The 23,929-nt window shown below is 38.5% G+C and overlaps 1 protein-coding gene across 1 annotated transcript in view; it reads left to right on the top strand.

The window, feature by feature from the left end:
- The window catches only part of LOC140243238 (uncharacterized), a 132,073-nt gene extending 110,931 nt beyond the window's left edge, over window positions 1-21,142 (top strand). The window contains exons 5-15 of the mRNA XM_072322909.1: window positions 3,673-4,277; window positions 8,993-9,148; window positions 9,722-9,881; window positions 10,503-10,627; window positions 11,539-11,754; window positions 12,924-13,034; window positions 14,105-14,203; window positions 14,830-15,001; window positions 15,637-15,794; window positions 17,350-17,403; window positions 18,902-21,142. Of these exons, the coding sequence (XP_072179010.1) occupies window positions 3,673-4,277; window positions 8,993-9,148; window positions 9,722-9,881; window positions 10,503-10,627; window positions 11,539-11,754; window positions 12,924-13,034; window positions 14,105-14,203; window positions 14,830-15,001; window positions 15,637-15,794; window positions 17,350-17,403; window positions 18,902-21,142 (4,097 nt within the window). The remainder of the gene's footprint in view (window positions 1-3,672; window positions 4,278-8,992; window positions 9,149-9,721; window positions 9,882-10,502; window positions 10,628-11,538; window positions 11,755-12,923; window positions 13,035-14,104; window positions 14,204-14,829; window positions 15,002-15,636; window positions 15,795-17,349; window positions 17,404-18,901) is intronic.
- The last annotated feature ends 2,787 nt before the right edge of the window (window positions 21,143-23,929 follow it).

Below are 23,929 nucleotides of genomic sequence, written 5' to 3'. Positions count from 1 at the left end.
TTTATGTTGCAAACTACTTCCTCAGTTTTTGCCCAATTTCCATGAAACTTGGTACAGATGTGTGCCTTTGGTTGTAGATGTGCAAGACGCATTTTTCGACAGTACCCGAAAGTACGTTGCCATGGTAATGGCATATTAATGGCAGAAGATCAAGGAAAGATCTTGCGGATTTAACTACTTCCTCAGTTTTTTGACCAAAGCTTATGAAATGTTGTTTTGACCAAAGCTTATGAAATGTTGTTTGGCGGGGGTATAACCAGTCGCTGTAGCGACATTTCTAGTTGTATCTGCTCTGGTGATTCAAAGTCCCCTTTTCAGTGCTAGTAGGGAGCTTTAGATTTTCGCGATGGGGATGTTCATAGAGAAAAAAAAAACAAACATGTTCTACGCATGTGCAGAAATGCGCGTCAAGATGATCCATTTATAGTTTGCGTCGTCTGAGGTTTTCACTACGCATTCTGGGCTATTTTTACGTCTGCTCAATTTACAACGCAGAGAGATACTTGATGCACCGATCATATGGGGGCGCAATTTTATTTTTTATACGTTTCGTCCTGGCGTAATCTATGGCTACTTTTCAGCACGACGCAGGGGAGAGGAGAACGTCCAGCTCAAGCATCGTCTCGAGCGTCCGCTCTGCAAATCTAAAGCTCACTATTGTGTCTGATAGTCAGTATGGTTCTATAATAAGGAGTTCTAATCCACTGTCATCCCACTATCCAAGTAGTTACTGCAAACTGAAAATTGAGCCTTCATATTTTGATACTGCAATACATGAAGGTCATTATGCACATGCACATTTTGTATTATAAGTGACATTTATACAAAAAAAAACACAAATAGTTAGGTAATCTGCTCACAAATTCACAGCATCTATTAATGTGGATAAATTTCATTGCAGCTGAACTCAGTACCAGCTCACTGTCAATTTTAGATCACTGTTGAGTGATATCTCCTTTGTGATTGTGTCATTACCTGCCATATACAATATAGAAAGTTAAAAAAAAAGAGTGATGAAAGGTTAATGGTGAATGTTGCACAGGCTTTTCTGTCAAGGAACTCCTGCTTCTGTGTTTGACAGTCCACATTGATAACACTTGGCAGCAAGCAAATTTGCCATGGTGTGGACAAGAATTACTTTATTAGTACAAGGTAGTCTTCCTTCCCAACCTTCAGATTGTGTTTCTTCTTGAATGTCCCTCTGCATGTGTCTTGTTAAACTTCTGTTACTGTCAGGAAGTCCTGCTTAGTGCTCTCTTCTCCAAGCCACAGGCAGGTCACCACACTGGTAGACACGATCACCTCACAGAGGCTAATCAAATTAGGAAGTCAGGTTGATTGTACCAGCCACTAAATTACGTGAACATGAACCTGGCTCACGTTTTTAGCGGGGGAGTTTATCTGAGTTCATGTGGTGTGTATGCACATGAATGGCATCTAGAGAAATGTTAATTTATTTTTACTATTAACAAGATTCAAGGAAATATAACTCTTAGCTTACCAAGCCACAAACTTTGATGTAAAGAAATCGTCATGATCCCTCAAGAATATGAAATGAGCCCAAATTAGCTCTCAGCTTTTTCATTTCATTTATTTGTTCCATCTCCAACAGAACTTGTAAATACATTTTTCCGTCCACATAAAATATAAGTACATATATATGTGAATATTACAAAATATGATAAGTGGAATTTATAGATATACAAATGACAAGGTGAAAAAGAAAAAAGCAAACACAAAAAAACAAACATTCTGAAATCATTAAAATGCAGGAGATGGGGAGGAATGCTGAAGAAGCAAAGCTTGTAGGATGCATTCCCCCCAAACATATAGTAACATCTTATATCTTATAGCTTAGAGAAAGTACGAGACTCCCTTCCTCTCTCTTGGATAAGAATAGAATACTTTTTCTTTTTTTTTTTTTGCACACACACATGTGTTTCATTGATACTTGTTACGCAGTTTGAAATGTTTCTTCATTAGCAAATATTTTGATATGCAAAAATAGATATGTTAGTGAGACGTTTATACATGGAAATTTCATTTTATCTTTATACTGTAAAAAGTATACCATCCCACACTGTAGGGCCATCATCACATTTTAAGGAGTGATGCACAAGGTCTGTGCTTTCCTGGTATCAATGGGTAAAATTGAATTTGGAAAGAGTTTGACATACCTACCACCTGTCAAATTTTAGTTTCACTTGACACCGTATGTTTGCTTCCTATAAATAATTGCTATAGATTGATGTATTAAGTTTTTGCTGAAATGACTGACAATTTTATTTCATTCCTGCTGCTCTGCATGTAATTGTGATTTTTGTTTTCATTAAAAAGAACAGTAGGGCAGTCAACTTCAAATGAAAAACCAGGGGTGAATGTGTATTTGTATTCTTCTTCTTTTTTTCAAGTGCTTGTATTATAGGGTTCAGAGAGTTTCCTTTTATATGTTGTTTCCTTCTTGTACATAATGTATGATACTAGATCTATATTGAGTGAAAAATGAAATTTTACTTTGAGTACTTTTTCATGATGTGGCTCATATTTATGAATTTGAAAACAAAAATATGTTGCACCAACAAATTCAGTGAATTGATATACTGATTTGGGATAAAGTCCAGTCAAAAAGAAAATTACCTAATGACAAACTTTAAAAGCTATTAAAATATAGCAAGGCTATTATTTTTTTTTCTTACAAGGCACAAGGGACAATGGAATACAAAGTACATTTTCCCCATCATACTTAAACTAACGAGGTATCACCACCTACAAATGTACAGTGCAAACCCATAATAATTTTCTTTATGCTGCTGTTGTGGCTAATATATTATTGCATTCAGATTTCTGAGAAAATGCCCAGCAAATTTTACATCCCCTGTTATTTCCTGTTTAGGGATTGTAATCATCAGTATCAGATATATCCCTGAATGTTTCCTTGTGTCACCCAGCAAAGTTCATTTATAGCAGAGTGTATAAACACAATTCCCACACATTGATTATTTGGAGTCACCTTATTGTCATAATGATTAATTACCAGCATTAACTCTTAATGTGCATGAATATAAAGGTCCTGCACCACAAATGGCATATAGAAAGCAATGAGGAACAATGAAATGAATAGGGCATACCTTGTATGTGACAAAAGAATGAGTGCTTGTCCCCTCTCAGCATTGCAACTCATAGTTATCATATATAAACTAGCTTAAAGGTCATATAGTGTAAGTCAGATGCTTTGTCCTTTGTGGCATATGTCTGACTGGATGACTGAAGGATTGGAATGTGTCAGTATTTAAACATTCAGTGTGTTTTGTCTATCTGAGTGTTTTAAGTGTATGTCATCATTTTTGTATTACATCCTTGTTCATCAGTCAGAGAGGAATGTGCAGTGATATTTCTCTATCAATGTGTTTCTTGACTTCAATTTGTGTGAATAATGCCTTACAATATATTTCTTGTGATATCAGGGGATTATCTAGCATCTACTTTGTACAAACCTTTGTGATCACAATTGTTTTTGATGTGCCCTGTTGTGGTTATTCACTCTTGTTTTGTTTGTATGGAACAATAACATTAATTTTTTGAAGTTGATAGGAGTCATTAGAAGTAATTTCTGGACCATGTTGTGCTGTAACTAAAGGAAATATCTTTCTGGTCTTTCTCTTGTCATTTCAGAGGATCAAGATGTGGACCTTGATGCTCTCCTGGGGGACCTCTGTCAGATGGAGCTTGACCTTCAAAAGAAAATTGATGATTCCAATGCCAAAGGCCCCTCAAAGTCAGCTGCACCAGCTCCAAGTACCAAGACACCAGATAACAGTGATTTGCCACCACCACCACCACCAACAGAAGTTTTTGGTAGAGATGAAGGGCCACTACCACCCCCTCCCCCCATGGACAATGACATGCCATTGCCTCCCCCTCCTGCAGACTTTCCTGCACCTCCACCCACTGGTGGAGAGGTTGAGGAAGGTACAACTCCAGTGTCACCCACACCAACACTGACACCCACTGCTGGTCCCCCAGAATCTCCCATGACACCCACAACACCAGTAGCACAGACGGTGCAGCACACATCACCAGATGCAGCACCTGTGGTGGGTGGGGTACATCACCACTCGCAGCCTCCAGCACCTTTGAATCTACAAGGTACCGCTAATGGAGTTGCTAATGGCTCTGGGGCTCCCTATGGACCAGCATTTACTATAACTGCAAGTTCCCCCTCTCCAAGTCAGAGCCCGATGTCTCCCTCTGGTTACAGCATGTTTGGTGTCCCGCCGGTGAGTGAAAGAGGGACATTTTTTATGTGATTGTCACCACTGACAAAGGGGCACTGCACTGGTAGCAGCATTGGTTTGATAAATAGGCTTATGTCAATAATATTACACATTTTTCATCAGAATCTTGCAGACCGTAATGCCACAGAAGTGCTACAGTGTCTCCCTTGGAGTGTTGAAATAGGTATATGTCTTATATGTCATCGATTGTCAGTGCACGTATTAAAAATAATTGAAAGCCTGATATATCTGTCACAGCCTCATAGTAACCCAGTAACTAGTAAATATCATGCTTTTTCATGTTTTTTCTTTGTTTACAATGAAATAATTCATTACCAAATTTTTGTGCACAGTTTTCAGATCATATTTGTTCACAGTCACTGGAAGTGACATATGGCATTAGACAGGTTTGTCTGGAAAACTTTGGAGGGAGATACTAGTATATAGAGTCAGTAAACTGTGCAGATAAGCTGATAGTTGTCACACCAAATGATAATTACCAGGCATAGTCAAAATGCCAAATGTTGATTCTCATTTGCTAGTAATCATCAGGAGAAATGGAAAAGGAAAAACATTGTAACCACAGGTCAAGATCAATATACCTTAGGTTAACATTTCAAGAAACAAAATATTCCACGCACAATTAAGATGAATGCCCTGTTGACACTTATGTATGAATGATTTATACATTTAGAATAACAGAAAGAAAGGTTCACTGACGGAAGGTCTAAATAAAGTGAGACTGAAGAAGCATCTAGAGGAATTCCTGCTTTCAAGTACAAATTAAAAAGTATTTGACATGTTTTTAAGGTCAAGAAAGTAATAAACTCTCCCTGAGCCGTGAAGGGAGACTGTACATTTTGTTGCTATGGCTGACCGGTCATAATTTTTAAACACTAAGATGTCAATTAGGCAAGGTTTTCTGGCCTTAGTAGCAGGATTGTAGCAGTGAGTATGGAGTAGGAAATTATCATACCTGCTTAGCATATTTATGACTGTGACTCACTGCTGAAAGCTGATGGTAGCAGCATCAACACATTCCCCCTGTTTTATGGTGTAACATCATGGGGCAAGAAATTCCTGATCATATGGTTTCTTAATGGAGAAAAAGTCCCATGTAGCAGGTATAGCGAGTGGATCTTCTATGCATATGATAATAAGTAATAAGCCAGCTTACACAGCATCATGGATAGAGATGGGGCGGGAGAAACTCACACATTGGCCTTATGGTAGCTATGCAAGTGAATTTTCGTACACAAATCTAAATGGAGAATGAAATGGCAAACTGTATCACTATAAAGCTACTACATTAAAATATACCTACTTAAAATCTTCTGTTCTTTATCATGTTATGAAATTCTAGCTGTTGTATTAAGAATGTAGGCAGATAAACTGTGTATTTAAATCAAGTGTAACATAATGGGCAATCTTTCATAATGACAAGTTAGCTCTAGAACATGAATATTTGAGAAATAATTGGTTTCAGCAGCAGTTCACGATCAGTAATATGCTCATATTGCAACATACTTAGCCTTGACTTCAGAAATATGCCCAAACTTGTTTTTTCAATCGATGTGTGAAACAAATATTGTGAAGTACAATGTCCTTCTCATTCCCAGTGTTAGAATAGGATACATAGGAAACTTACTGAATTCATGATTTTTTATTTTTCATAAAAGGTTGACTTACTGTTACAGAATACTGTATCATTTCTTGTAAAGCACAAAATATTACAATTTTACATGTTGCAAACACAAAGTCTTTTGCATAATTAACTCCTCATCTCTATAAAACTTTATGGTCATAAATTAGTTGTAATGGTCTATTAAATGGAAACAGTCTTAAGTAGTTTATCAACAATGACTTGAAAATGAGATAGGTTGAGTCAAAGATAATCAAAAATTTTTATACAAAAGGAAACACTGTGCTAGCAAAGTTCAAGTGATTTTCAAACAATGTCAAACCTGAAAGAGATTTAGTCAAATATTTGATCATGTGGTCTGCTGTGATATTAAGATGAGTGCCTAGATTCACACTCATCCCCCTGTGACAAGGAAATGTTTAATAGTGAAGGACAAAGAGAAATACATAACACATTGAGCATGTTTGACATAAACATTACTGGGAGCCCTGTACAGTCACTGCTTCCAAATATTAATTTGGGGGCAGACCGTGTATATTTTGAAAATGTAGGTAACATGTAATTGCAAGAATGATTTATAAGTAAGTGACATATATCATACTTGGAGTGTGGTGTGCAACCATGGCAAGTTTATTGTGGTATGATCATTCACAAAGAGATTCCGAACAGCATAGAAGCATCTGCTTACAGTGTCTGCTTACAGTGCATTGATGATGGCCTATGAAAGCCATCTGGCCTGATGGATACAGTGCAGGGCTGCTCAGTCTCTCTGACTCTTCAGGATAAACTTTATATCTCTCATGACCTAATAAGAGAATATAAATGTCTCCCTGATTAGGTATTATTTGCACCTACTGAGATGTATGTTACACGCAAGTATTTTCCTAATTGCTCTTTGTAGCCTTCTTGATTATAATACATGAATACTTTCAGCCCTTATACAGTATGATCAAACTCTTGTGATTCATGAAGAGAGAAAAAACATTGATGACTTTTATTACATAGTGAAATATCATGTTTGCAGAGCACAGATCTGTCCGAAATACAGATGAATATATATCACTGGCCAAGAACAATTGTACAAGTCAGTATTTGTAATTTATAGGCTTATTCCGACAAAAATGTATGATGCCAGATATTCTCATAATTCTGTTCAGGCAATAGATTACCACAGAAAAGCAAACTCTATGATGAGAGGTATTCAAACAGTGAAACCTACTGGTAGTTTTTATCCAGTATTACAAGATTAACCTTTTTTAACCCATTACTGAAACAATCATTTTTATGCCTCCGCCACGAAGTGGTGCCGGAGGCATTATGTTTTCGGGTTGTCCGTCCGTCCGTCCGTCCGTCCGTCCTTCCGTCCGTCCGTCCGTCCGTCCGTAATGAATTTTGTGGACAAGATAACTATCGAAACCTGTTGAGGTATCCTAATGAAACCTGGCATGTATGTGTATTAGGGGGTGAAGTTGTGCCTATCAACTTTTGGGTGCACATGCTCAAGGTCAAAGGTCAAAAGGTCAAGGTCAAATACATAAAATTTCACTATTTCCACCATATCTATTGAATGCCTGAAGATATTTTCTTGAAACTTAGTGTATACATGTATTACCCAATTAAGATTCTCTGGTGAAAGTTTGGGTCATGAGGTCAAAGGTCAAAGGTCAAAAGGTCAGGGTCAAATACATAAAATTTCACTATTTCCACCATATCTATTGAATGCCTGAAGAGATTTTCTTGAAACTTAGTGTATACATGTATTACCCAATTAAGATTCTCTGGTGAAAGTTTGGGTCATGAGGTCAAAGGTCAAAGGTCAAAAGGTCAGGGTCAAATACATAAAATTTCACTATTTCCACCATATCTATTGAATGCCTGAAGACATTTTCTTGAAACTTAGTATATACATGTATTACCCAATTAAGATTCTCTGGTGAAAGTTTGGGTCATGAGGTCAAAGTTCAGAGGTCAAAAGGTCAAGTAAAAATATTAAAACTTCTTTTTTTTCCTCCGTACCTTGGAAAATTGTTCAAGGTATCTTCATGGAACATAGTATATACATGTACTGACTGCAAGTGATTATCTAGAGAATGTAGGGTTCATGGGGTCAAAGGTTAGGGGTCAAAGGTCAAGTGCAAGACTTCAAAATTTTACTATTACCCTCATATTTATGCAATGCCAGCAGGGTTATTTTTTTACGCTTGGTGTATGCATGTGTAACCTAATAGAAATTCTCTGGAAAGTTGTTTTGTTTTCTCTTTTTGCCTCAAAGGTCAAAAGGTCAAAGATCAAGTGAAAGTGCTGAACTAACTTTTTCCTCCATATCTCGGAAGTGGCTCAAGTTACCTTGAAACTTAGTACATATTATGCATGTTCTACCTGAAAGTAATTATCTTATGAATTTTAGGGTCAAGGGCCAGATGAAAATGGTAACAATTTACTATTCAATTCAGAAATTTCACTTTTTCTCCACACCTGTACCTTGAAAATTACTCAATGCCTAAATGTATGAATGGGTCAAAGTCAAGTTAAAGTCCTTAAATCCCTAGATACTGTACATGCTCTCTTATTCATCCAATTAAACCTAGGTCAAGGAAGGTGAACATTCAACACATTTGTGACAAACTTGTCATTCCAATATTTTGCCAATTTTGTGAAAATGTAATCACACAGTGTCCACATGTACTATCTAGACCTATTGGGAAAATCATGCATTATGGCGGAGGCATACCAGTCGCCAAAGCGACATTTCTAGTTGTATACTTGACCTGCTTATTAAAAGACTTGAAATATGTGAAAGAGAACAACCTCATCCATTCTCTTTTCTTTGCCGATCTTTTTCCTCCCCTGTCCTCATTCTCATCCATTTCTTCTTCTCATTCTCTTCTCTGCTCTTTTTTCTTGTCTATCTGTCTTTGCTTTATCAATCTATCCATCTACCTATCAATCTATCTTTCTATCCATCCATCAAGTTATCTATATATCTATTTATCCATCTAAACATTAAATAATATAGCCATCATTATATCTATCACACACATTAACTTATATCTCCATCCTTAAATCTCACGTACAGGACCAGTTGACCCAGAGTGTAAGAGTAAAGCTTAAGGACCTAGAGTCACAGCTCCAGCAAGATCCTAACCTGTCTGAGGAGGAGAAGGTAGCCAAGCTCAAGTCAGAGAAAATCAAGATTGCCCTGGAAAAGTTAAAGAAGGCTAGAGTTCAGAAGGTGAGAATATGCTACAGCGAGAACTACAGATGTTTAATCCACTGACTACTGATTCTTCATGTGATTGTGTTTGTAAACTAATTATGATGGTTACTGTGAGTGGTATTTAGACAAGAAAGGGTTAAATGTGTGGCTTGTAATGGCTTTTAGAATGTTTTTGCATATTTGTTTGATTTCACCACTAGAGGACTAATCCTGAGATGTGCAGAAACACAAGGAAGATTTCTTTCGTGTGTCATTGGCTTGTCATTTTTTACAAGTTATCATTGTTTAGTTGCCTTGCAATGTAGTATTCCTCAAACAAAAGGAAAAAAAAAATGATCAGACATCAGTTCTTGCCTTTGCCTGCAAAGGAGCTATGCGGTGCAGTAGGTAAGCACAGCCACATCACATCTATTTATGCCTGTACCAATACAACTAGGCGAAGCTGTAGCAAATGACATGTATTTTCAATCAGAAAACAGTGTCTAAAACAGTCATCATCATTACAGGGATAATCTCTCAGTCACACCCTAGAACCGTATGTGACATGCCATAAATCTATCCCTCCCCCTTCCCCATTTCCCATCACAGCTAATTGTCAGAGTGTATATGGAGGATGGAAGCTCAAAGACGATGTTCGTGGATGAGACGATGCGGGCGCGTCAGGTTTGTCACATGCTGGTTGAGAAGAACCACCTGGATGAAAGACCTGACTGGGCCATCATTGAACAGATCCCAGAGTTGTTCATGGGTGAGGAAGGATGATAGAAACCTCTTCATCATTATCATACCAGATGACAGTCATGCTTACTGGGTTGAGAAGATATATCGCAGAAACAGATCACAAAGAATCCTACACTTCCCTGGCTCTGTTCTCTTTACCAACTGTGGTATCCATCCAAACCAATTTCAAGTGTACCCATTGTGATACATTGCCACTATATGTATCATTTTCTTCCACTGAAACCATGCGCTGGATAGACAGCATGATGCAGATTTAAAGTGAAAAATTATGGAGCTCAGTCCCACATGTTGAATATTGTGTCATGCCCAAGGATAGCAAAGGGAGCAAAAGTGACCTCCTGTAAGCACAGACCTACATCAGAAGTTGTAGAGATAAGTGTCACTGTGTGATTGATAAAGATTAAACATTTCTTGAAAGGCAGATTACCTGATTTGAGAAAGTCAAGCTAGTATCAGCCTTTAAGAAAAAATAAATTCCCACTAACAACAAAGTTATTGCTCAATCACTTTCCACCTCCTCTATCCAAAAAAAAATGTTTCACATTTCCAATTTACGGAGATAATTTTCAGAATATTTGATGTAGCTGTGTTTGTTACTTACCTTGAATCATCTTCATTCCTCACCCAGAGAGGGCGCTAGAAGACCATGAGCACCTTGTGACAGATGTGATGTTGAACTGGAAGAGAGAGACTACAAACAGGATTCTATTCAAGGAGAGGAGGGACAAGTATGCTATCTTCAAGAATCCTCAGGTGAGAGAGAAATTAACAAAGCTCCTCTGTAAACACTGTTGCCGGTTTCTCTTTTCATATTTAATGCAAGGTCAATGGTTCTACCCAAATTGTTTGTTCCTATACAATGTGGCATAAGTCTTGTCGAATACTACTTTGCATGTTTGTTTCAATAAACCATTATCAATTCAAAAATACTTCACTGTTGTTGCCCTGCCCCCTTTTGTCCTCCTACCCCTCAAAAGAGGACAATAGTAGAGAGGATGTTGCAATCGTTAGGGACCAGTAAAATAACTGCATTAAAAATTTTCCTGGTAGAAGTGTTCCTAATAACAAGAGACCACTGTTTATTGCCTTAGCTTCCATTAGAACAGTACATGTACTGTAGTAAGCACGTTATGATAAATGATGTTTATTGAGTGGCACTTGCAGGTGTTGGTGCTCATTTGCAAATATTATGTGGCTCAAATTGACATATTGCTGAACATATTCTGAATGGAATGGCAGCGTAGAGAGTAGGCATGTGATTTAGATCCCAAGTGATATCTACCTGACAGAGAAACCTAAATTTGAAGGCGGCACTGAAGATGCATCAGATCTTCACAGAAAGTAAAAAAGAAAGAAAAAAAGAAAAGGAATGATGAGTATACATGTATGCATATGCTGCTATTTGGTGATTGTAGTCTGTGTTTAAAACTGGATGCATATCTCACCTTGAGTAGAACTGTGGTGACAGTGGAGGATATATAAAAGATGACATACTGCCCGTAGTTAATATTATGCTAGAGTTTGAACATACCCATTTTTTGTAGTGGCCAATTTTGAAATATCACTTTGAAGCATAACTAAGAACATAGAAACAAAAAAGGAATAAATGAATTTGAGATTTAAAAAAAAAAAACACTCATGCTCCCTTCTCCCCTTTCCTACAGAATTTTCTCCTGTCCCAGCATGCATCTGAGGTGGCAACGCAGTTTGCTGAGAAGTCCAAGCAGTCGCTCATCGAAGAATTCTTCAACGCTGGCAACCGCATCCCTGAGATAGAGGGCCCCCTCTACCTCAAACAGGAGGGCAAGAAGTCATGGAAGAAGCACTACTTTGTGCTGCGTGGGTCTGGCCTCTATTACTGTCCGAAGGGGAAATCAAAGGTAAGTACAAAATTAACCCTCAGTGTGTATTATGTGCTTACTTTGAAAAAAAGACCCAAAAAAAAGAAAGAAAGGAAAAAGAGCTTGTACAAAATCAAGAAAGACGAAGTCAAGAAAGATAAAGAAAACAGAAATTAAATGCATTGCTGTTTATGTGATGTTTGTAATAAGTCACAATAGAAGCATGATTTGATTATGAAGCCACCAAAAAAAAAAAAAATAATAATAATGTAGAACACAATTATTAAGGCACAATATATGTATTTCAGATGTCAAAGATAGACAGAATAAGATGATACCTGATCATAGTGAAAATCATCATAGATCTACTCAGGCCAACAGATTAGCAGTTGCAAATCAGAATTTCCCTCACTCTCTTTAAAGGGATGGTACAGTATTGGTGGAGATGAGAATTGGGCTTTTAACTTTTTGTTGGATACCAAGAAAACACTTCTGAAATAGTACAGAGCATACCATTCTAAGAGGAATTCAAAGTTTATTTGATGAAAATTGGGTTTGGAATGATTGAAACATCCAAAAACAAAGTAAAACAAAGCGATTAAAAAAAGTGTGGGTCCCACACTTTATTAGAATTGCTCTGTTTTGGATATCTCAGCCATTTCAAAACTAATTTTTATCAAATAAACATTGAATTCCTCATGGAATTACATGCTCTTTCATATTTCATAAGAGGTTTCTCATTATCTCAACCAAAAATGTTAGAAACCTGAAATTAGGTCTCAACCAAAACTATACGATCCCTTTAAACATTGAATCATACAGCATGCATATCTCAAAAATGGATCCATGGCTATGATGCAGTATGCACTTGACAAAATTAGATCACTATAGGAAGGAAGGAAGATTGGAATATTAGAAGGGAAAGAAGAATATGTTGCTATACCTCTGAAATTCTGCAAAATCTAGAATCAGTTTGATCTGCCATGAAACGGCATTTAAAGAGCTTAGTGTCATTTCAGAGATGACATTTCTGGAGAATGGAAAGATTGGCTTGAAAATGGCAATCACCACTGAAGCTCTAAAGCAAAGATGCATGGTAATATTGCTTGTGAATGTCTGGTGCTAACCATTCTTGTGTAAATGTCACATTCCTCTGCCCAGTGTTTGTGCCTTCTGATCAGCTTCTTGTGTGTTCTTCTCCCACACAGTCATCTAAAGATATTGTATGTCTTGTGCAATTTGAACACGTCTGTGTCTACAACGGTGTGGGCTGGAAAAAGAAGTACAAGGCGCCAACCGACCACTGCTTTGCGATAAAGGTGAGAGATACTCATGAGGAAATTTGCAGAATTCATTGAGAAAGAAAGTCTTCACTTTGTCTTGTTCATACATACAGGCATACACTGGTTTGCCATTTTCAAGTTAACAAGCAAGCATCGTGCATATGTTGTTGATTCCTGCTGATAAGGGCATATGACAGTGCATAGATGATCTCATTGATTTTGCATATACCTCTTTCTTTTTCTCAGAGTGAAGAAAAGGAATTTGTTAGCAGGCAATTAAGCAGTGACTTTCATATCTTCTATATCAAAATAAGCCTATCACTGTAGCCTTAATTTCTTGATACTATCCTTTAACTCTTTGGGTTCAGTCAGCATTAGAATAATGCTGATGGTTGTGAGCTGATCTATGTCTGCTTTCAATTTTAGGCGTTGCACAAATTGAAAAGAAATTGATCCAAATTCATACCCAAAAATCTGAACAAAGTCTCAATCTCTAATCCTAAAGCTGCACCCTAATCCTTATCCTAAGCCAATAAATCCTAACCCACATCCTGTCAAACCCGAGTGTGTAATTAGGCAAGACAGCATAATCTTAATGCAGTTTAAAGGACTTGATAGTGTTGTAATACTTGTTCTGCCAAAAGTATCCCTTATGAAGGATTGGATATTCTTACGTGAAAAGAAGTTAAGCAAATTTAATGAGTTTATTTCATGCAAAATCCAAAGTATGTTAAAAATGAATCACAGAGCTAATTTTTCATCAAGAAACCAAAGATGTCTCTATTTAAGAAAAATGTACACATTGCAATCAATGATATTTCTCAGACCATGCGCCAGTTGGTACTTTTACCTGCCTATGTGAGACCAGCAAATGTGAAACTAATGATATAACAACACAGCTACCAGTATGTTTATAGAAACAGAAAATTAATGCATTTAAATTCATGAGGTGTTTCTTTGGATTTGAATTCACAATATTGATGCAGCTAAATTACAAGTGAATTATAAATTTCCATACCACACTGTTGACCAATTATACGCAGTGTAGCTTTTCGTAGCTTGAAAAAGAAAGAGTTCTCAATTGCTTTACTTTTCCCTTTCTCCAGCACCCTCAAATCCAGCAGAAGTCCAAGTACATCAAGTACTTGTGTGCAGAAGACTACAGAACTTGCCAGAGATGGATCGCTGGCATCAGATTAGCAAAGGTGAGCTCTCCGTGCTTCTTCAAATAGTCTCATTAGTCTCTGTTTGGCTGTTAAAGAAATACTGCAAGGAACAGATGAGAGAAGGACAGGCAAAGTTCACCTATTGTCATATCATCTTAAAGTTATTGATCAGGCAAGCCAGTGAAGTCAATCAATCATGTGAACTTTTGAAGCATCCATTTTCACTAGATTTCCATATCTTACCAGAAGTAAATGTGATAGTTATGACCAAGATCAGTGAAATCAAGGGTAGATTAGATTTCACCCTGTTGTCTAGTCAGTGGTATTAAAGTATGGTGAATGTATAGATTCTCATGGGAGATGATCACTGACAGTCTCAGGATATGGCACTCTGAAAATGTCATTCCACAAAGCTGAACAAATTAATCTAATTATAACAGCAAAAATTAATCTAATTATAACAGCAAAAATGTTCATTTCTAATGGTATTTTTCAAGCATAAAATATGTATATATTTCTTGGAGCCATGTTTGTGTTCCTTTGGTAAGGTTTATCTCTTGTCGAAGTGTGGTTTCATACATATTGTACATCTGAACAGAAAGACTCTACAATGGACATTATCCACTAATAAAGTTGTTTTGTCCCAATCCTCAATTCTTCCACAGTACAACAACATCTTGCTGGACAACTTCAATGACACGCAGCGTGAAATGACAGAGTATGCCTCCAGTGCAGAGAGCATGTCTCAGTCCAGCAGTCTGACTGACACGGCTTCACTCTCCAGCATGCAGTCTAGCTCTAGCTCCCAGAGCTCTGGCAGTCTTCCCACAACACATGGTATGAAGCTTGTTCATTTGTTTCAAGAAACAGACATAAAGCAATATTGGTGAAAGGAATTATGATATGAAAGTGCTCTGTCATTTATGCACAGTGTGTCTAGAATCTATTCAAGTTAGTAATTATCTTAAATTAGTAATATCTTACTCCTGATAGATATTCATGTTCATCACATCACCATGTTCATCACATACAGTGAAGCTGAAAAGTTGAAAATATTTAGAACCATTGCTGGTTATGATGCCAATAACCAGAATGTTTGTGTGTGTTTTCCCCGTTATCTAAATGTCTGTGGTTTATAAAAGTTTGCCTCTTTTTCAATTTTCCACTAAACTTATTGATTTTGTGTAGCATCTCGTCATAAATTGATGTTGGAACATTTCCCTCAGGAAAGATCTTCATAAAATGTCTAGAGAATAGATATGTTTTTCTCAGCTGTAAGAAGGTGAACATAAAATTATGGTGTTACAGTGACTCCTAGCTCTATCCTGACACAGAAAGTAGGTCTTATGTCAGGGATGGAAGACTTAAAAGTAACATAGTATATACATTCATTAGGGGTAATTCTATTTGGGATTTGTCATTTACATATAACTGAAAGATTTTTTTTTTTTGATCATTCTATTCTATGTCAGGATCTAGTCCCAGCAACAGCATCACGGCCAACATGAATGCTGCGCCGCTGGTCCTGCCCCACATGACGGCTCAGTACCGCAAGAGCAGCATGGGAAATATGTTTTCTAATGCCTGGAAGAGAGGCCAAGAGGCAGAGACCCACCATGGCTTGCACAGAGTAACTATGGCAACCAACCTCCTCCTTCTCCTCAGATATCAATCAGTTATAGGAATGCAAAGAAACTCATACATCATTCAGCAAAATATGCAGTTATGTGATACTAGCCAGTCTGAAATGCTTCTGTGTCACTTCTAGAAAAAAAAAAACACAACAACAACTAAAGAATAGGAAGGTCCAGGTTCTGTTTGAAAATATATGCAGTATTACTTTTTGAACAATCAGCAGAGAAATGAGAGAGCTTAATATCAGTCATGTGCAGGAAATACTGCTCTAAGCAAGAGTCCTGTACATTCATGACAGAGTTGTTGAATAAGGTAGGAAGTTAATTTTTTTTAGGAAACTTATGGCTTATTGAATGATGATATGAATAAGCTGGACAAAAGAAATAAGCTGAAAAAAACAACAACAAATATCATAGTGAGCTAAATGTAAGAACCAACTGTGTAGGGTTTACTCATTGTTAGGCTGGGTGCATTGTATCAATACCTGACCTTGTGATTGACTATGCTTTAGTAGATTTAGCATCAGTTCTTTTGTCTTTTTATTTTGTGCTGCATGCTGGGTGTTGGTTTGGAATCAGTCTGCATGCCATATGAAAATGACTTTGTGATATAGGAAAGTCATGCAACATATTGTTAAAAGACATCTGTGGGCCATAAAATCTTTATTTCAAGCTTTCATTGTTGGACCTTGTGGGCATGACTTCATTATTATTATTGGACATGTTTAGTTCAACCTCCATTTGCATAAGTGTGACAACTATTATGCAAATTTATGTGAGACTTAGTTGTTTCATTGTAAAAATGTCCTTGTGCTTTTTCAGTTCAAAGTTGTGACTGCATCAATGTTCGTACATTGCGCAAGTATTGCTTATTCATGCAAGATATGTATTTTTCTTTTAATTTGTTGTTTTATTCAGTTCAAGTTTCTTTGATTGTAAAAGTGGTTCTGATGAAATACTGAGAAGTCATATTGGCACTGTTAAATCATAAACAAGTGAGATGTAATCAATCCTTCAGTCCTTTGCAATCTTCTAAAGATGTGATACATTATCATAGTGGGTGGTAATGATGGATGTGTGGTATTATTATATACAGAAGGGGTTAGGGATCTGCTCAGGAGTGTGTACTATGAAACCAATTTCCATGGAGTAATTATTCATGATGTATTTTTTACTCATTTTGGAGTATTCAAAATCTGCACAGCAACTTTTAACCAAGAGCTACCACTAAATATGATATGTTTGAAAAAAAAAAGAATCAGTTTTGCAGCAACTAGACTCGATATTGTTCAAATACAATTTTTGATACTATGATCAAAACAAAAGAATCTGCAGGTATCTCGGACAGCACAACTGATATGGCCTAGTTACAGCAGAACCTCTTTGTAGTAACTTTTGCATATATATATGTATACATATTTATATATAATTTTTTTCAACATATGCCTATTCTATGTGATGTTTTTATTTGGCACAGGTCATATGTACATGAATGTAATGTTTGTTCTCCTGCATGCTGTCTTGACCTGTCATGTGTCTGTCACTGTTTAGGATCGCTACAGCACTCGTTCATCTTCCCTCCCTTCCGGCAAAATCCTGAACGAGGTTAGTCTGGCTTCCAGACTCTAATATGTGGTGCTCAGCTGCAAATCACAGTGCTATGATAGCATTGCATTTTATGGAAGTGCATGAAGTGAATACTCTGTACATCCATTGGATGCTGCTAAGTAGATGGTTTTATAAATCTATGAAGCTTGCTCTGCATAAACTTGTCTCAATTGCAAGGGTAGAATTCACAATGACGACTCCAGAACCCAGTTTAATCTTTTCCTTAGGCTAAAATCAGAACCCCATGACAACCTTTGAACATGTGATACATGTGCTATGTACACCAGTGCCAGATGTGGGCATTGGATGTACACATTGTCAATGCAAAGGATAGAAGAAGAGCTATTTCATAAATACCTATCTCGCTTGAGTTTGCAAGAGAAAACATCAATACAAATATTCTGTCCTTCACTGCTCAAACTGTAAATTAAAATGAAGCAATCACAGTGCAGGACAATGCAAAATCTCCATTCCTCGGATGATGGCAAGAAATTTCAAGTAAGATTCCAGCTCATCTACAGGGTTACCCAAGAATGTAATGGAAGAACTGTCTGTTATTTCACAGGAAAGATGTAAAAGAAATATGTGGAGCTATGGGAAGCTAATTTAGAAATTTATGAAGGCAGAGATAGAGATTAGTGAAGGTTTGAGGAAAAAAAGCACAATTGTAAAAGAACAATTGTGAATATATTTTAATTTTTATGCTGATATGTTGTTCTGTTGAGACTTCTATTCAGGCACAGATTTTTGACCTCATGAGAAATATATTTCTACATGTGTATCTTTATATCTTTTTCTTTCATGTTCATATTTAGCCACAGTCTCTTTTTTACTTCTCAAAGATAACTACAAGTAATATATATTCAACTTTTTCTGTCTTTCATAACATATATTACCATAACCTTCATGATATATCTCAAGTGGAATGAGGATGAATATTTTGTTTTGAGAAATGAAATGAATGAAAGTGAGTGAAAGGAAATGAGTAATAGCACACCATACTTTCAGTCACTTGACAAAGACAAGTTTTTCAAAACTCCAGTTTGAGATAGTTGGTTTACCAACATTTAGCTGGTCAGATCTCTGATATTTGTGTGATTCTCTGCAATCTTTCATTCTGTTAGATTCTCCTGTAATGATGCATGTAAACCTTTCTCAAAGTATGGCTTCTGGTAGTGAAGATGTGTCGATGAAAGCTGTGCTGAGCTTGATTATGAAAAATTGTACACCAACACTGCCGCTGAAATTGACTGGGATATTTGCATGACATTGCTTGTAGCAGAATATTTATTAAGTGTATCATGCATGGTTTATACATGTACATATGTATATATTGCTTTGCGTGTACATCACTGTGTTCAAGTGGTAAATACAGGTGGCTGTGTGTGTAATTACAAAATGATTACTATGTAAATATTTGTTCAATGCTCAAGTAATATGAGATTTACTGGGATGTCACTTTTTTTCCCCCACCACACTTTCCCGACTGTTTCAGGAACCTCTTGACAACCGTCCTCTCCTGAGCAGCCAAACCAAGGCCAGCTCTGGCCACACCGTGGATGACTCTGACGTGCAGAAGGCACTGCTGGATCTCGAGAACGAGATCACGGGCCAGCCTCCCAACAACCCTGTAACCCCTCAACCTCCTCCTCCTACGCAGCAGGCAAGTAGTTCTAGGTTGCCATTAGATGCATCCTCTCCTCAGTCCTCACACACTGATAACAGCAATAACAGCCATGCTATAACACGGGTGCAGGTAGTTGCTTTGCATAATAATGCAGTCTCAGTGACAGTGTCCGACTCCAGCTCAACGTCGCCTGTGACGACATCCTCCTGCTCGACAACATCGTCGACCACAGTGACGGACGAGCCCATCTGGCAGTGCCAGGCGCCAATGCGTTCCAGCATGCGGCGGAGTTCGGACACTCAGCTTGGCTCGCGCACACAGGGAATCATGTCAGGAAGGCAGCGAGGGGGGAGCCTTGCTAGTGCATGTGTTAAACGGGTTCAATTCAAGGAAGATCTGGAGGAAAAGATTCCAGACAGCAGTCCGGACTACGAGTCTGAGCATGACTACTCCTCACCCCCATCCTCACCCCTCCAGCATCTGCCCTCTCCTAAACCATCTGCTTCTAAACCCATTCTTAACCACTCTGCATGCCTCTCGCCGCATGATAGCCTGGCACCTCAGCACGCCTCCCGCTCCCCCAGCCCTCCACCCCTCTCCTTCTTCACCCAAAGCATGGCACAAACTCCCTCAACCACTGACTCCCATCCCTCCTATCCACAGCAGCTAGGGGCACATACCCAGGCCAAAGACTACCACCCCTACACCCACACCGTCACCGCAACCCGGGCCCAGCAGGATGGGTTGGTCTATGGCCGACCCATAACGTACACAGGTGGCGTCAGCAATATGCAGAGCCAGGACATCGCCCTGAAGCAACAGAAGCTGATGGAGTTGCAGCAACAGCAGCAAGAGTTGCAACAAGAGTTGCAACATCAAAAGCTGCAGCTGCAGCGCCAGTTGCAACACCAGCAGGAGCAGTTACAGCAACAGCAACAGCAACAACACAGACAACAACAGATTCAGAGGCATGTTTCTTTCGAAAGAACACACCAACAACTGCCACATCAGCAGCAGCAACAGCAGCAGCAGCAGCAGCAGATGCACAGACAGTTGTCAGTTGATAGGGCGCAGCAGCAACAACATCAGCAACAGATGTCAAGACAAGTTTCTTATGATAGATCGCAGCAGGAACAGCAGCAAATGCAGAGGCAAACGTCTTCAGAGAGGTCAATGCAGCCGGGGCAGAATCTGAGGCAAGCCAATCCAGTCTTTCTGAATGAACTAAACAATGCACTGAAACCCAGGCAGGCGCCTCCCCCACCAGCTAATCGCCAAACTGCATCCGCCCACTTTTCACAAAAGCAATACCCACCCCACAGCCAGTCCAACCAATCCCCACCCCATCCTCAGTCCTCGCAGCCACCGACATCCCACTACCACCAAAGCCCTGTCTCACAATCCAGTCAGCACCACCAATACCAGAGCCAGGCCTCCTATCCACCCACCGCCCACCAACAGGTGCAACAAACCCACTCTCAACCCATGACCCAACCTAAGCCCCAGCCACATCCTCACTCCCAGCTTCAGCAGGCCTATTCTCAACCTCACTCTCCCAAACACCAGTCTTATCACCAGCAGCCACCCTCCCACCCTCATGTTAGTGTCAGAGACAAACCCCCACCATCACCAAAGCCAACCCATGCCAACAAAATTCCCCCGCCCATGTCGCCCAAGCCTATGTCTCCAAGACCGAGTATGAACACAAGGCCTGAGATTCCACGGCCAATCATGTCCCCCAAGCCTGGAGTCCACTCAGACAGGCCACTCCCCTCATCTCCCAAGCCATCCCCAAAGCCATTACCTAAACCAATGGCTAAACCCATGCATGTCAACAATATGCTCCCCCCTGGTAGCCCCCTCAGTCCCAGCTCTTTCAGCCAACCCATGAGCCCTGGCTCCTCCATCAGCTCCTCTTCTTCCCCCTCACCCTCCCCTTCCACCGCCTTCAGGTTACCCCCATTTCCTGCTAGCAACAATGCCCCTCCACAGAAGTCAGCCCGTCCTCCGCCCCCTCCCAAAAGGAGCGAAACCACACGCCTGAGCACAGTGGGCTCACCAACTAAGACCAAGAAGGTACCCCCACCCCCTCCCCAAAGAACCACCTGATAAACTCTCACACTCCCCCTGCCTTCTCCCAGCCCAGTCCCTAACGCATTGAGTGCTCGCTCTCCTCAGGGCTCTATGTGTGCTGTTCTAGTGTGAAGTGATGTTCTATTAGACCCTGTTATTATCTGATTCTTCAAGACCCCAGATGAAACAGATATGTGTATATGGCAGCAATGAAACTTCTTTCAAGTTCAGAAATTTAGATTTTTTGCTCACTTGCCTCTATTTGTAGCCATATTCATAAACTCTAAATTCCTGTATCAACCATCCCCTTTCCCTTTTCTATCACATACATACCTTAAGCTCCCCTTCTGTACCCTCCCATTCCCTGTCACCCAATCATTTACAAGTTTGTTGCTGGAGTGGTCAACCGTTTTAGTGTTACGTGTGCTTGCTAACACTTAGTGGTAAATCAGTTGTGTAGAGTTTCCGTACAAATACTTCAACACCTATAGACCTTTGTATCACATTGCTCACAAGATTTGTTGACAAGATTTGATCAGTTAAAAATTCATACTCACAACAATGTGTTGATCCAAACTGTAAAGCAAGCACAGGCACAAACTTTCTTCTGTACAAATTAACTTCTCTATGTTTATGTTTATGTGTACACATATATTATTTAGAGTGCATTGAAAAAAAAAAATGGCATGTGTTGTATATATACATATAAATGAATAGAATTATTAAAAGTATTATCTCCTTGTCCGAATGAGTAATTCTATGAGATCGTCCTCCTAAGAATTAACAAAGACAAGAACATGCAGAAAATATTCCATAACACTTAGAACTTTCTCTACTGAATGTATTTTCGAAGACTTTTTCAAAGATATGATTAATTGTTCTACTTTGTTATTTGCATATATTTACTAATGTGCAATTTTGTAGTTAAAGTTTATTTGCATGCTGTGCCAGAACAATGATAGTATATTGGAATTTGAAGAAATTATATCTATATCTATCTATATGTATATATATACTACTAAAGAGGTTTGTTATTTTTGTCAAAAATTATGCACAATTCCACAGCTGGACTGATAGTTCCCACACACACTGAAAAAAAAAGTAAGAGGACAAGCTTCTTTTAACAGCTGTAAGGAACAGAATGATACTGGAATGAATTCTTTGCAAGTTATGTCTATTTCTGCACTTACATTCACTGTTTGTGTATACTAAATAAAGGTTCATTTTGATACTTCTACAAGAATCAGGGGCTTAGTGCAAGATTATAGAGACAACTATATATATCCAAGTTGAGTGTGAATGTGTTTTTTGTCAGTCTCATTGAGTAGTAGGTTGAGATCTTCTTTTCTTTTTTTTAACCTTCATGTATACTGTATTGTGCAGAGAATTATTTTTTAACAACTTTAGTATTTATTTCAGCCAGAGAGGTTCGGTGTGAATGGTATTTTGGTTTTGTGAAAAGTAACTTTAATATTAGTGGATTCTATATTTCTTTTTCTGTACTTGGTTAGTGTTCACAGAGAAATCATGATCTACAAATCATGTTCACATCCTGTCAAGACATAATGTCACACAGTACAAGAAATAATTAGTCTATTAGGTGAAATCATTTACCTGTGAAACAGTGTCTCTAATTTAGACCTGCATTTCTCGAAAAATGGGACATATTTTCAACAAAAAATGAATAGTGGAAAAAAAAGAGCTGTTTGCATTCATACATGCAACTTTTCATGTAAGTGTGAGGTTTATACCTACCGTAGATGTGTCAAACATTTCGCTATGTTGATTTTCTGTAATGATTTATATCTGTGAAGCATGAGCTCCTTCACCATCATCATCATCACCATTATCACCATTGTCATTACATTATGTTCTTCATCACCACCAAAGTATCACAACCACACAACCATTATTCATTGTCATCATCATTGTCATCACCATCATCGCTGTCATCAACCATCACCACCACCACCATCACCACCATCACCACCATCACCACCATCACCACCATCATCACCATCATCATCATCACCACCATCACCACCATCACCATCACCACCATCACCACCATCACCACCACCACCATCACCATCATCATGACATGTGTGTTGTACTTTTCATTAATTACCTTTCTCTGTATCTCCAGTGTAGATCATAATACACTATACTGCTTCTACTAGGTGCTATTAAGTAGTGTTAATAGGATGTAAAGATTTGGGGTGTCAGTTGGACTATGCTTGATAGGTGCTACCTCATTTGGAGATGAACAAGGACTATAAAAAGGCAGATCATTTCATAGCCTGGCTTTGAGATTCCTGAGTGATAGAATGAAACATTTGTTGTTGCAAATCTAAATTGGGGGGAAAAAACTGTAATAATGTGGTCTCTTGCATTGGAAAAGAGGACATGGCCAAATTCTGTGTGCAAAGTGCAATGTTTGCCAATAGGCAGACAGTTACAATGTGTGAGAATGCTGCATCATCATAGATGTCCATTCATGATGCTTGATGCTGTCCCACACATGTTTATTTGAGTGAGTATATTTCACTAACAGGACTCCTCTGTCAGTGATGTGTATTGTGCTAACATTGTGGTCTTTGCATCACAGAGTTCATCCTTTTGAAGTGGCTATAGCATTGTCTAACTGCCCCCTTGTATCATATGGTAGCCGATGATTTTTTTCTATGTGTGTATATAGTGTGTAAATACTCTGTATTTTCTATATCCATGTACCCCTATTTTCAGAAAGTATATGTTTGTATAGTGAAATTATTTTTAAAATGCAAAGTAGAGATATGCTACAATGTACAAGAGATAAGTATC

The sequence above is a fragment of the Diadema setosum genome, chromosome 20 (assembly GCF_964275005.1).
Source record: "Diadema setosum chromosome 20, eeDiaSeto1, whole genome shotgun sequence".
NCBI lineage: Eukaryota > Metazoa > Echinodermata > Echinoidea > Diadematoida > Diadematidae > Diadema > Diadema setosum.
Note: the sequence above shows the minus strand (reverse complement) of the source record. Positions and strands in the feature narration are given on the sequence as shown.